At 35.7% G+C, this 15,376-nt stretch overlaps 1 protein-coding gene across 2 annotated transcripts in view; it reads right to left on the bottom strand.

Annotated features, from left to right (window-relative positions):
* Tmprss15 (transmembrane serine protease 15) overlaps window positions 1–15,376 on the bottom strand; it is a 99,571-nt gene that overhangs the window by 70,698 nt on the left and 13,497 nt on the right. The window contains exons 5-9 of one of the 2 annotated variants that reach the window (XM_075953666.1): window positions 12,504–12,548; window positions 11,239–11,249; window positions 7,371–7,401; window positions 4,865–4,996; window positions 593–701 (exon numbers count right to left, since the gene is read on the bottom strand). In XM_075953666.1, the coding sequence (XP_075809781.1) occupies window positions 593–701; window positions 4,865–4,996; window positions 7,371–7,401; window positions 11,239–11,249; window positions 12,504–12,548 (328 nt within the window). The remainder of the gene's footprint in view (window positions 1–592; window positions 702–4,864; window positions 4,997–7,370; window positions 7,402–11,238; window positions 11,250–12,503; window positions 12,549–15,376) is intronic. The other variant, XM_075953674.1, reaches the window with a different exon arrangement.

Here is a 15,376-nt window from a genome sequence, read left to right on the forward strand (position 1 = left end):
TTAATCATAATTCCAAACTGGTGTGGGATTGTTTGTGACTTATGCCTCCACTAGATGTGAAAACACAAGACCTATCTTTGATGTCCACATTACATGAAATTGGTCAGGTGTTAAAACATTATAGAACTTTGGCCAGGTGCTAAATATAGCTATTAATTTAAGGGTGGGCAAATTCAGTGTTCTAAACAGTTTAATGATATCTTAAATACTTTCTCTTGAATTAATCAATCCTCTATACTTGTATAAAACTCATTGCATTTACCAATATTTTGATCCTGGCGTGGGGCATATAACTAGTTTCAAAACAGAAAAATTAATTTTTAAATTAACTAATTAGATTAAGACCCATCATGATGACAAATTTGTTTTGCAGTAGTTGTTTAGATCCCAGTGAGCTGCTGCTATTTCTTAGACAAAGCATTTATTGATACAGAGTAATTTTTAAGGTTAAGGTTTAAAGAGTAACTTCAAAGTAATCTATAGGTTGGTAGTAAATAAAAGCTATAATTATTTTAAACATACTGTAGGAAGGGGGTTATTATGTTGGGAGATTTTCAGACTGAAGATCAGGACATAGAAAATAGTGTCTTACCTGATGATCCAGCGGCAAACAACACCTGAACTGTCTGACCCTGGGTAACGATCAGCTTGGAAAGATCCAGAATTTTCCGTCAACAAAAACCTTCCATCACAAGCTGTGGCTGTGTGAACATGCCAGGTAATATTAGATATAAGCAGTCTTAAAATAGGAGGGGTTAATTAATTCTCCCGAGGTTTCTTGGTTCATAAATAATATTCATAGCATGCCCCCTTTTCTGGAGGCTTCTATCTGCAATTACCATGACAGTGTACATTAAACTGCAAAATTAAATTAGAAATTTCCATCTTTTGCAATGTTCTTAAACAGTACTACAGGTCATTTTAGAAGCATCAGGAAAACAGAAAAGGAATGAAATAAAAATAGGAGAACACAGAACATTTCAAATATCTGTAATAACCATTTACTATGCTGGTGAATTTACTCGTCCTCCAGATTTATTTCTGACGTGTCTCTAGAGAAAGGGAGTCAACAGCGTCATGCTTTATAACTTGATTTACAATTTTCTAAAGGGTTGAGATTATTCTGTGTTTGGTGGATCTTATTGCAAAGTCTTCAGGGACAAAAGACTTTTCTGTACTTCCTCAGATGTCTGTACTTGCACTCATGTGGAGTCATGATACTGAGTTACATAATCAGCTATTCTACAACTAAATTGTGTTTGTTCCCAAATGTCCCCTTGCCTGTGAACTGTTTATGAAAGAGCCAAGTAAGAGAGGGTGACAGGGCAGAAAACTGGCATCCTTAATGCCTAGGCAAGTATCTGTGCCTGCTTTAGGAGACCGTTGTCATCTTAAGTGGCTAGAATTTTTGTATCACAGTGTCTTGTCTGTCCAAAAGAATATGACCAATTTGTTTGTCTAGTTTTCTATGAATCTTCACATTTTATTTCCAGTAAATAATCTCTATTTTAGTTTGAAGTAATTGGACCTTGTCAGTCGTGAATATAAACAAAAGTGTAGACTATCCCTGAAAGCATTTAAATTACAATAGTATTAAACTCTTTACAATAACAATGCTTAGAATGTCAAAAATATCCTGTCAAGATGGACGATTTGGACGGTAGCTTTGGGTATCCCTTTGACGATGTGTATGAAAAAAGGCAACTTTACATATCTGGCAGTGAAGGAAGACAGGTTCTCAGGATTAATAAGAATTAAAAATATATCTCAAACATGAATGAGTAGAATGTTTAGATCGTGATTCTGTGACCTGCTGAGAGTCTCCCGATTTTCTAGAGCGTTAGAACAAACGCTGAGGGGTAACAAGTGAATCTGCAAATGACAGCAGCCCTCCTGCTAGCCATCAGACGCTCTTCCTGAATTCACCAAGCAGTCCTGATGACATGCACTTGGGGCCGACCACAAGCTCACTCTGCTGGCCCAGTATTTACCGATTCCATTGGTCTTAAGTCATTGAGTTGTCCAAGATACCAGAATTAATCCTGATCTTTGCAGACACACCAAAAGGTATCAAATGCTCACATTCGAACATGCAAACTACAAGTACACTTGCCAACTTAGGAACAGTGCTGCACCTTGACCTAAGAGCTCTTGAGTCAGCATCGTTTCTCCACAGAGGTCAGCTAAAAAGCAAGCTTTCTTGCTGATGCAATGCTAATCAGAAGAGAAACACAATTTAAAGCAATCTTACTTTAGCTATAGTCAGCGATAAGTTGTACAAACCTAAATAACCAAAGACTAAATACAGAAACTCGGTACGGAAGCAATCATTAATATGACTCTATTAATAACACAAACTAGAATTAGAGCGCACAGCTGGGGTAAAACCAATAAATAGGGAGAGATCAAAGGTCAGTGTCTTACAGAGAGAATTCTTAAATTAGCTTATAAACTTTTCTCTGAGTATGGATTGATGTACAAGGGCTTTGAGATGGCGTCCTGCTGCTAAACATTGGAGTTGGTGCTGAAGGGTTGTCTGCGGCTTGGGGGCTCACTACCACCACTGATTAAAATGAATAAGATCACCTGTGCTCTGAAACACCTGCTGCCTGAAGAGCGTTCTTTAGATTGATTTTTCTGCTACCTTGGCTAAACAATGATTTGAAACTATTTTTCAGAAATAGATACAATGCTAACTTTATAATACATATAAAGGAATGGAGGCAATAAGCACACAAAAACTTGAGAATCCTATGAAAGCTGGGTGACCTTAAGGTTTAATAAATATAAAGCCACCATATACTGAAAAAAATATCATGCAGATATTTTAAAGCAACTGTGTTTAAAGCAAAGGTAAATGTTTAATTTGGATGCTGAGATTCATTTTGTGACTCAGAAAAAATAATATATTACTTTAAGACTCATTTAGAGACAATCTATCATCCTTACATTATTAGTCTTATGATTAATTTTTGATATGAATTGTTATCAACTAATTTTGAAAATGATGGACTCAATGATGTTAAAGTCCAAACAACAAGTGAGACATATTTTTAAACTATTTGGTTTGATTTGTGTAATGTTGTTACATCATTTCCTATCTTCAGTACATAGGTTTAAAGATACGTGTCTAGCTGATATGGATTGATGTTTTTTTTTTAATTTTTTTTATTTTTTTGGTTTTTTGTGACAGGGTTTCTCTGTGGCTTTGGAGCCTGTCCTGGAACTAGCTCTGTAGACCAGGCTGGTCTCGAACTCACAGAGATCCGTCTGCCTCTGCCTCCCGAGTACTGGGATGGATGTTTTGGAAACAGAAATCAGCATCACCTTTGCTTCCTCTTGATGGTACATTCGGATCATATTTGTTTTTAAAAGGTTTTGGGAAGTCCAAGGGAGAAAAACACAGTTTATAGATCACCATCTTCCTTTTTAAGTAGCTTAGTTATATAAAATAGAAAATTTCCATAGTCTGCACTTTCTTCCAGTTTATGCCAGCTGCACGTTGAAGTATGTAGTTCTGCTCTGTATGTTTGAAATTTATACAACAGCACTTGTATTGAAATTTTTGAGTGGGAGAATCTCAAGTGTAGTTACTTTTTATTGAATTGTTACTGTGAAACAGGCCCAATGCCTGTCTTATGAAATATGGACCTAGTAGATGGGTAGTTTTCCAAATTTAGTTCCTCACTCAAATCTTCACCTTGAGTTAATGCCAAGGAATATGAGAACGCAATGATAACAGACAAGGAGACTGCAGCCTCACAACACCCTACGAGCTGTGCACACCATCACCTTCACAAGCTTTGTAAGGTTGACTAGTACTACACCTCGGTCTGCAACCTTAGCCTAAGAAGCTATAGGCAGAAGCTTCATAATGTGAGCTCCAGGCCAGAGCCTTTCTCAAAAATCAGGAATAAATCAAAAGGTGATTATGGACCACACGAAAAATAGGCTTAATTCAGGCTTTTCTTTAAGTTTTCAAATTGAATTGTACTTTTAACTGCTTACAATCTGAACTTATATGATGATAGGTTACAATGAAACTACATTATTGTATGTACAATGAATCTACATTGATAAGATTCTTCCTGGTAACCTGTTCTAAATGGAAGCAAACTGCAGTGAACTATAAATCAAAGAGAGATTCCATTTAGATTATCTAGATTAATGTTTGGTGTAGTGTTTGTGTTATTTAAGTGTTTATTAATGCAGTTAAAATGAGAACAATCAGAACGAATTAAAAAATAGACTCACAAAACACCACTATATTAAGAAATCATTGTTGTTATTATTATTAATAACTGTATTATTTATAGAACTCAAGAAAAAAAGAAAAGCAATGAAGAAAAGGGAATGATGCTCACTGAGTTGATACTGTGAAGTAGGGGCAAGAGAAGTGACATTATATGATGATGAAAATATCTAGAAAATATATTATATTATTAGTGCTTAATCTTAAGAACCACGGCAGCTCAAGACAAAGGGGAGATTAAAAAACTGACACTCCCTCTCTACCTGAGTAATGTGTGACTGATCACAATATTTTTTGCAGAGTTCTCAAATGGTATTGTGTACAATTAGTTACATCTAATATTATGCAAATAAGTTTAAAAATAACATATTTATTAGATTTTGCAACAAATTATTCATGTGTATATTAGAGCAGATGATTTCTCCTTCTTTCAGAGTAAATGCATATGCAAAAGTGTGTGCATGTGTGTACATGTATATGCATGCACATAAATGTATGTACATATGCGCATACATGAATTTTTGTGTAGTTTGTGTACATGCACGCTTGTGTCTGTGTACAGTCATGGAGGAGAAAAACTGAAGAAGAGTAAAAGAAAGTGGGAGGCCTTACCACACAGTTTTGTGTCTTCATCTGAACCATCTGGACAATTCACTTCTCCATCACAAAATAAATCAGTTGCTATACAATTCCAAGTGTTAGCACAGGGTCGTGAACCAGGCTGGCACTCTACTGGGACACCGCCTAAAAATACAGATTCACATTGTAAGTTTCTTGAATAATAAGTTTCAAATTGGCAGGATATATACAATGGCTGATATTTCTTGTGTGTTCTTTATTACTTTAATTTATAATGGATCAATGTAGTTCATTGTGTAAAAAGGAATATTTATTTCACTTGATGAATCATTAACAAATATTCAATGTATTTTAAGTTCTATAAAAGACGATGTTGATTGTGAGTGTTGATGCTGTTCATTCAATTTTTGTAAACTTTTAACTTAATCACTTAATACTTATGGTAATTCGAGTGAGAATGGCCACCATAAGTTCCTATATTGGAATACTTGGTCTTCAGTGGATGGAACTCCTTGGGAAAGATTAGGAGTTGTGACCCTGTTGGAGAGGATGTCATAGGGGACTAGTTTTAATATTTCAAAAGCCATTCCCAGTTAGCACTCTCTGCCTCTCTTTCTGCTCAGTACTTATGGGTCAGGATATAAGTTCTCAGCTGCTACCTTATTGCCATCCCTGCCTACCTGCCATGATCCTCTCCATGATGACCATGAACTCTAACCCTCTGATATCATAACCTCCACTCAATGCTTTCATTTGCAAGCTACCTTGGTCGTGGTTTCTTAACACAGCAATGGAAAAGTACCTAGGTCCTCAATTTCATACCCTGAACAATGTTGTGTGAGATGATACAATATATTGTAAAGTGTCTTATAACATCTATCCAATAATTCATTAACACACAACTTAATTATTTGAAAACACAGTGGTGTTCATAAAGTCTGTACTTTCTGAAAGGAAAATGTTATCAAAGTAAACCACTTTGAGGTAAGATAAAATGTCTAGTTACAAGTACATTATGTAATAAAACTGGAGAAATCGATTAGCTATTTCTGCTCCATAAATTTTGGCTTCTTGCCACAGCCATTTTTTGAGGGCATCCAATACAAACACATCCCTCTACTGTGCTAGATCAAAGTCAGGCGCTGCCACTTTGTAGCTCTCAGCCTGCTTGTTTATCCTTCAGCTGCCCCACCTCCAAGGATATGATATAGAGAGACTGTCTTAGGGTTTCTATTGCTGTGAAGAGACACCATGACCAAGGCAGCTCTTGAAAAGAAAGACATTTAATTGAGGAGGGGAGGTTTACAGTTTCAGCAATTTTTCACATTATTATCATGGCAGGAAGCATGCTTCCGAGGTTCAGTTCATTATCATCATGGCAGGACATGAGGGCATGAAGTCAGACATGGTGCTGAAGAGGTAGCTGCTACATGTTGATATGAAGGCAGCAGGAAGTAGACTGAGTCCCTTGAGCATATATGAGACATCAAAGCCCGCCTCTACCATGAGACACTTCCTCCATAAGATACACCTACTTCACAAGGTCACCCCTCCTAATAGTGCTACTCTCTTTGGGACTCATTTTCTTTCAAACCACCACAGATACATACCAAGATATATGTACTTCTAGAAATTAACTTTGAAATTCTAAGAATAACACATATTCTTATACTCCTGCAAGATAATATCCATTTGTTTTTCAGAGCAATGTGAAAATTTTAATGTTTTTATTTGTGATAAAAGTATCAATGCTGCTTTAAGGATTTTTGGAAATTTAACTCCCTAACATTTGTTTTTTATTATTTCAACTTTTAAGAATAATTTTTAGTATTTGAAAATAATGTATTTTGATCATTTGTATCCCTAGCTCATTCCATATCCCCTACTGTGTCTCCTTCCCAACTTCACATCTTTTCCTTCTCTCCCAGTGAGTTCTATTAGTGCTGCTAGTAAGTGTGTAGGGAGTAGGTTTTCTTAACATGAAGTGAAACACTGTACTGCCATCTGCTGGCTGTTAAAACTATAACAAGCAAAATGACTTCTGAAATTTCTTATGCTTCCCATAAACTCATTAGGAATCATGTATTCACCAAGCTAAATCTTGTTTGAAGACATTTATAGACAGGGTTGGCGAACATATAAATAACTAAATTAGACTTTTAAAAAAAACTTGCTCTGATTAAAGTGAACATAAAGTTTCCATTGGGAAATTAATGGAAAAGCTAACATCTAAAAAGTAGCATAAATATCAGAGCTATTTTCAAGTGGCAGAATAATCTAATTTAGTAAAATAAAAATAGAAATAAATATATTTATTAAATATAAATGTACATTATACTTAAAATATAAGAGCTGCATATCAAACAAGTCATTTAATTACTGTGTCCCAATTCACAAAAGTCACAATATTTGACAGTATGTAAGAAACTCTTAATAAATAAATAGGTAAAAAAAAGAATTTCCTTATATGTCTATATTATTTTTGTCAAAGGCCCATAAAAGTCTATGAATTTAGTGCTTAGAAGACTCAAGTTAGGACCATTGCTAAGAATATGTGAGACTTGGGTTGTCTGTGGATCATTGCTTCCTGGAGCGCTATGTGTCTCTCTATTGTCGTTAACCTCAAAGCCTTACTGGCAAGGGATGGTGCTTGCGATGCTTTGATTCCTGTGCTGAGTGGTTTTATGTCAACTTTACTCAGTCTGACATCATTTGAGAACATAACGTCCCAAGCAGATTGGCCTGTGAACAAGTCTATGGTGCATTCTAAAAATTACTGATAGCAGTGGGAGGGCTCTGCATACCGGGGATGGTGCCAGCCATGGGCAGGGCTGGGATATATAGAAAAGCAGGCTGAGCAAGGAATCATTTCTCAATGACTTCTGCTTCAGTTCCTGACGTCAGGTTTCTGTTCCATATGAACTTTGGTCCTGACTTTCCTCAGTGAATGACTATCATGTGGAAATGTATGCTGAAGTAAACCCTTCCCTTCTCAACTTGCTTTTGGCTTTGGTATTTCATTGCAGCTGTAGGCACTCTTACTAAGATGATCCCCGTAGTGATCATTAATCCACAAGATTTTTATGGCTACTTACGTCATGGCATTCTAAAAGGTGGAGATAGACGATAAAAGGAGAAAAAACCTTTGTGACACAGCATCTGTTCTCATAGAACTTAATGTTGGGAAATAATTCATTTATCATTTTTGTAAATTTTGGGGGGGCAGGTTGGTTGGGTCTGGTCTCAAACTCCCTAGGTAGCTAAAGGTGACCTTGACATTCTGATCATCTGGCTTCCATTTTGAGAGTGTAGAGAGTGTAGGTATCTACACCCCAGTTATAAGGTGGCATGAAAAGTAACTACCCAGGTAAGCAGGATGTGACCACTCTACCTGCTGAGCTGCGTGCTAATTAGTTTTAATGAGGCCTTAAGAGAGCAATGAAAGCGCAGGGAAGTAGGCAGAGGTTGAACCCATCTTCACAAGAGAATTCATATTAAAATTTGACTCTGAAGAGTTCCTGGAAGTAACTAAAATAGGCAAGTATAGAATACACATGATGGTGTGTCAGAATACGAAATCAGATACACAGAAAGGTCTAATTTTTCCAGATGTGATGATGTTGGGGGCATGTCAGGAAAGAGTGAAGAGGCTTGGGAGTAGGAAATTTGCCTTTCCTCAAATGCAGACTACAATATACTTGTTAATGGATAAAATTTCTACATCCCTGGTTTGAGTAGTTCAATCAAGGACACAGTCCTTCCTAGATTCTTTTGGCCCACCATCACTTTCTTCACAAAAATCGCCCATTACATTTCCCCCTCTCCAATCCCTAACTTCTACCATATAGTGGATGAGTGGCAAAATATTGCATTTTGTGTGAAATATAGCAAACCCATAGTATCGAATCTTTCATGTTTCTGAAATCATTGCCTGCACTGCCAGCAACAAAGGACTAGAACAAGTTACATTGTGGGAAGCCTTCAAGCATACGAGGAAGTGCCCAAAAGAGCCCCTCCAGGCACACTGCAGCAGCCAAGAAATCAATCTGTGTAATGTGGCCTTAGCTCCCGTAGCTCCCCTCTAGTACTCCAAATTGGTTAGTAAAACTTTACAGTAATTGGCAACAAAGGCAGCTGAACAAAAGAACACAATCCACATGGACTTTTACCTGTTATCATACAAAAACTCTCTTTGGCAGAATTTATTATAGTACTAATGCCAGGTATATGATGCATGTGTTTGTTGGTTTTTCTCAAACTCTATCTTCAAGGCATATAAAAATGAAAATAAACTTAACATCCCTGAAAGACATATTCATAATAAATTACTGCTTGGAAACGGCAGTTTTCAAGTTTAATTGCCTCGTTCCTCTCTATAAATCTCTAGTGTCTTGCTGTATGAGAGGAATAAATGAGAGGTATGAATCAGGACTCGTGCTACATGAACTTAATGTAAAGGAGAATATGATATTTTACTACCTAGTTATCTTACAATAATTCCTTATGAATTAATTAAGTCAATTCAATGAAAGAAAATAGTCAAAAAGCAAGGTTTTATTGTTGCACAAGTTACCAGATATAAATGAGCACCACCAATTGGAAATCATGTTTGAAACCTAGTATTGGAAAAATCTCTTTTATAATAATATGCAGTTGTTGCTATAAGAATATTATTTTGAGGTGAGTCGTTAGGAACAGGGTGAAGTGACCTAATTGGTTCTGTCCTTCCCTGTATGAGGACTGCAGTAACTCAGATGAATCGTGTAATGAATCTGTACACTGACAAATGGAAGAAAGGACACTAATTTACATGCTTGTTGCTAATTTTTAAGTTTCTTAGAGAATGTCTTGAAACATTTTAACTACCTTTTGGTTTCATTTTAGATGGATGAAATTTAATGAGTAACTTACTTTTTTTCAAAGTAAATTAATATTACTTGAAGTTGAATGTATAAAAATGTGGTTTTTTAGAACTTGTAATATTACTACATATTGCGGAAATGAATGTGGGCAAAATGACAGTTTTCCATATGTTCAATAGATCTGTGTCTGTGCCTAAACAAAACTGTGGATATGTTCAATGTTAAGAACTTTTCGTGGGCCCTAGAATTGTTATTATTGGTGATAAATAACTTTAATTAATGAGTCAGGCTTTATTTTGCATTTCAAACATCGCACCAGTTCTCTTATTCCACTGGTGGGTCTAGTCAGTACATCTGAATCACTGACGCTCACAGGTTCTCCTTTGGATCTTACAAGTGCACTATGACACGCACACCCTTATGTATGGGATAAATAAATTAATACATGTAAGAAAATAACATCCTAGGAACCATCTTATGTTACACTGTTACTGAAAAAAAATGACTGAATGAATCCAGCAGTACTTTATTACTGATCTATCACAGTACTGCATTTACAGAACAGTTAAATGCAGAGAATACAGTGAAAAGATAATATTTCAGTATCTGATGAAACTGGTATCCTTTTGATAAAACACTTCACTGCTAGTGGTCACATCCCTGGCACGTGGTAATAACGACAGTTTTAAAAATCCCCAGTTAGTTCCTTGGGCAGCTGAGGATAGGGAACCTGAAATGACCCTATCCTATAGCCATACTGACGAATATCTTGCATATCACCATAGAACCTTCATCTGGTAATGGATGGAGATAGAGACAGAGACCCACACTGGAGCACTGGAGCACTGGACTGAACTCCCAAGATCCCAATGAGGAGCAGAAGGAGGAGGAACATGAGCAGGGAAGTCAGGACCACGAGGGGTGCACCCACCCACTGAGACAGTGGAGCTGATCTATTGGGAGCTCACCAAGGCCAGCTGGACTGTGACTGAAAAAGCAAGGGATAAAACTGGACTCTCTGAACATGGAGGACAATGAGGGCTGATGAGAAGCCAAGGACAATGGCACTGGGTTTTGATCCTACTTCATGTTCTGGCTTTGTGGGAGCCTAGCCAGTTTGGATGTTCACCTTCTTAGACATGGACAGAGTGGGGAGGACCTTGGACTTTCGACAGGGCAGGGAACCCTGACTGCTCTTCGGACTGGAGAGGGAGGAGGAGAAAAGTGGGGGGAGGGGAGAGGGGCAGGAAGAGGGGGAGGGAAATGGGAGGGTGGGAGGAGGTGGAAATTTTTTTTCAATAAAAAAAATAATAATAAAAAAATCAGAATGCAAGAGTAAAGTCAGACAACTAAGGTATTAGTCCCCAATATCTAACCATGTTCATTAAATTTTATGCTTCAACTGCAAACTGTTAAGCCCAGTATTTCTTTAGAGTTTGTTATTTAACTGCTAAGGCATCAGGTAATATACAAATAATAGTGAAAACTATATATATACAAATAATACTATCAATACTCGGTTGAAGTTTCCATAGAAGTTCTGACTATTAGTTTATCTTCAAAAATAGGTAAAATTAAAGTAACATATTTTAAGTGGATATTAGCAATTCATTATTTATTTCCTTTGTACAATATTTTACCTTGGCATTTTAGCTTATTGTAAATTATTAGTACATATTAATTTCTTATATATAATTTTGTCCAGATATAGAAATATAAATTTATGTTTAATTTAAAGTTTTACAGAACCTTTAATTGATAAATAGTTTTGTACACTTATGACAATCAACATAATGCTATTAAGAACTGACCTAAAGTGGTTGTAGCAATAGCTGTTGAGAAGTTACCCAAAGACGCTAGAAGAAAGCAAAATAGATTTGATACTTGCGTTTATGATATAAATTTATGTAAAACATTATTACAACTTAAGTAAACGTGATGCTGTAAAAACTGACCTGAAGTTGTTATAGCAATTGCGGGTGAGAAGTTACCCAATAATGCTAGAATAAAGGAAAGTTGATTTGATACTGAATTGATGATTTAAATTTATTGTTAAACATGGTTACAGTTTGAGTAGCTTTTTCTATGTCACTTGGGTTGCTGTGATCTTCTCTTCTTGCACCTATTGCAGATATGCCATTAATCTGAACCTGAAGTTTTCAGTGGACTGCAGAGATAAGTGATATCATAATAATATAACATATATTAATAAAATGTTATGTGTACTTTTTAATGTTTCATCCAATGTGGCAGGACCAGGGATACAGAACCCTCTTCTGACCTCCATAGGTACTATGCATGCCTGTAATGTGCATTTAGATAAGCAGACAAAACATTCATTTGTAGAATGAATAAATGAAATGAATGTATCTAAAATATACATTCATATAATTTTGCCCGATTGTGAATTATTGGTGTATATTAGTTCAGATATTCCCCTTTTATCTAGACCTAAGGATAAATCTTTTATGATTCTTAAAATTTGTTTTACAGCTATTAATTAGTTGCTGAATAATTGTATGTATTTGTGGAGTTTAGTGTGATGTGATCTTCACTGTGCTGTTAATTATTGACCCCACCTGAAGTCAATGCAGGAATTGTTGTTGTGGGAATCCAAGTTGCTTGTCATATGAGCATGCTGTCTGTCTGATATTCTTCTCTCAAAACATAAGATTTATAGCACTGATGGAAGACAGAAATCTTCAACCTCAGGTCTCTACATGTTCACAAACATAACTGTGGATGCATAAATAAACATGAACACACACATACACACACACACACACACACTATAAGTACAAAACACCTACCTGAAGTAGTTACAGGGAATGCTGTGGAGAAGTCACCCGAAGATGCTAGAAGAAAGTAAAGATGATTTTATAGTTGACTTTATAATATAAATGTATTGTAAAAACATTGAATACAGCTTGAATATTTCTTCAAAAGGTATCTAATCTTTTGAATTCCAATTTACTTGCTCTCATGATATTGCTATTTATTCTTTGGTCATTATACTTTAGATATGTTTTAGTGACTATCTGATCAGTTTATATAATTTGCCTAAGCTAAGTTTGCTTGGTTTTGCATTGATTCAAGAAAAGTAGCTAATTATTTAAGCTATAAGTTAAATGGAATAGTTTATAGTCAACTAATATAACATTACCCATGAGATCTTGCCATTGCCAGGACTTATCATAACCAATTTAAAATAAAATATATTTAAAAATTTACAAAATGCAAATATTAAACATAAATATCTAAAATTAAGCCTGGTGTTATACTTGCAGATGTGTTTTAGGACAGCTCAATAAATCAATTGTAGCATAACTTTGATTTGAGCATGTTTTTAAGTCACTGATAAATAGAGTTTATGGCATGTGCAAGACAGACTGAAATAAACTTAAGAGGATATGATTTTTTTATGTATGTGATTTTGACCATAAATTTCATCTTCTATCTCATGCAAGTATATGGAATAATAAAGATTATTTTAGCATATCTGTCAAATTGTTCATCAAAGAGACTTTCAATATGAACACATATTAAAGAAAAAATAATTTTTTAGGAAAATGATTTAAAAATCAATTATTATTTTCCAGTAATATAACTATTGTGAGCAAACTTTTGTTTGATGACTAAGAAGAAAGGCAGTATTCTCAAAATGCGTGGATCAGAGTCCTTCATCTGTTGTAAATAATATATGATAGGAAGTTTACCAAAGTCCTCTGGATTTTGTCTTTTACTTTGTAAAATGGGAGTGGTGAAATTTATGCACAAAAAAGTTTTGTTAGATTTGATTAAAAAATGGTTCAATGGGTAATGTATCTGGTGTAGTTACTGATGGTTTATGGTACTCTTCAGATTAACTTAATAAGAATCCAAACTACAGTGTGTGTGTTCCATAGACTGCATTTCATGAAGCACAGCTTTAGCTGGGACACAGAGAAATTGAATTAACTCCTTGGCAAAACAAAACAAAACAAAACAAAAAGAAGGATTAAGTAGGGGAGTGATGGAAATCGTGCTTCCTGAACCAACTCTGTCAAGAAAATTATACTATACCAAATGCGTCCAAGGTTCAAATCTACTATTACATATTTACATAGTATGAGTCGTACCCTTCTACATATGGAAAAAGAACTTTGTATTAAATGATTTTCCAGCGTGTGAAAACTGATGGTCGTCACTCAGTTTGTCTTCATCTCTTTTGGAGTGCGTACTTAACTCTTGATGTTATTTTACCTATGAGTGCCCTTACATTACAAAAATAGGAATTCTGAAATACTGTTAGCTTCAGTATTTAGAGATAAGGCATTGAAAAAATAGAAAAGTAGAAAAATTACTATTGTCTATAACTAAACTAAACTACTTCAAATAACTCTTTGAACTAAAAAGAATGAACGGGAACTATAAAAAACAGAATAACCTTAGTATATGCATTAATTTTAATTGTTGATATGATAAGATAACCTATGGAAGGAAAGGTTATTTAGTCTCATGGCTTCAGAGGTTTCAGGCCATGATGACTAGCTCTATTGTTTCTGGGTTATTGATTAAGGTCTTGCCATCACAATGGAGGAAATAGATTTAACATATAGCAGTTCTAAACAAATAAATGCTAACGGATGGGGTAGGAAGTGAAAAAGCAAGAATATATTTTGTCAAGTAGATTATAATACTAGTATTAAAGTGATAGTTCTCCATAAACAGAGTAGTATCCTACATTGTACAGGGGAACACAGAAACAGCATTTGAAGACAACCTGACAAAATTCCTAATAAAGAGATTAATCTTATTAGCTGCTCTAGTTTCTTTTCCTGACCCAAAGCAACTTGGACAAGAAAGTGTTTATCCAACCTTTGCGTTCCTAGTAATCATCTAGGAAAATCAGGGCAAGAACTGTGGCAGGAACGGAAGCAGAGGAAAGTCTGTGTCCTTACTCCCTTTCATAATTTGGTCAGGGACATTACTTATACTGTCCTGGTTCTTCTCCCCAGGGTTGGCATCAGCCACCTTAGGATGATCTCTCCTATGTTAATTAGCAAGAAAATGTACAGCATATATAACCACAGGCTGATAAACGGAGGCAATTCCTCAGCTGAGATAATTTCGCTACTCAGATATCTTAAACTGTCAACTGATAACTGTTAAATTAAAAATGCCCAGAGCGAGAAAGGCAAATATCGTATGCACAGACTAATAAGTGGCTTTTAGACATAAAGCAAAGAAAACCAGCCTACAAGTCACAATCCCAGAGAACCTAGACAACAATGAGGATCCTCAGAGTGACATACACACATCTAATCTACATGCGAAGTAGAAAAAGACAAGACCTCCTGAGTAAATTGGGAGCATGGGGACCATAGGAGAGGTTGAAGTGGAGGAGAGAGAAAGGGAGGGAAGCAAAGAAAAATGTATAGCTCAATAAATAAAAAATACATACATGCATATACACATATATGTATATCCTACAAAACCACATAAAATGACCCGCTTTCTCCAAAGATGCCCTACCTCCTAATAGCTCTCTCAACAAGGAGCTCATTAATGAACTAATTCCCTGGTTAATTTAGCATTTTCCTGATCCAACTACCTCTCAAACTTTGTCTGAATGGGAGACTATGTCTTCGATAGGAACCTTTAAAGAGAAAACATCATATCTGAGCCTGAAGATCCGGTAGAT

This window comes from Microtus pennsylvanicus, chromosome 1 (genome assembly GCF_037038515.1).
Source record: "Microtus pennsylvanicus isolate mMicPen1 chromosome 1, mMicPen1.hap1, whole genome shotgun sequence".
Lineage (NCBI taxonomy): Eukaryota > Metazoa > Chordata > Mammalia > Rodentia > Cricetidae > Microtus > Microtus pennsylvanicus.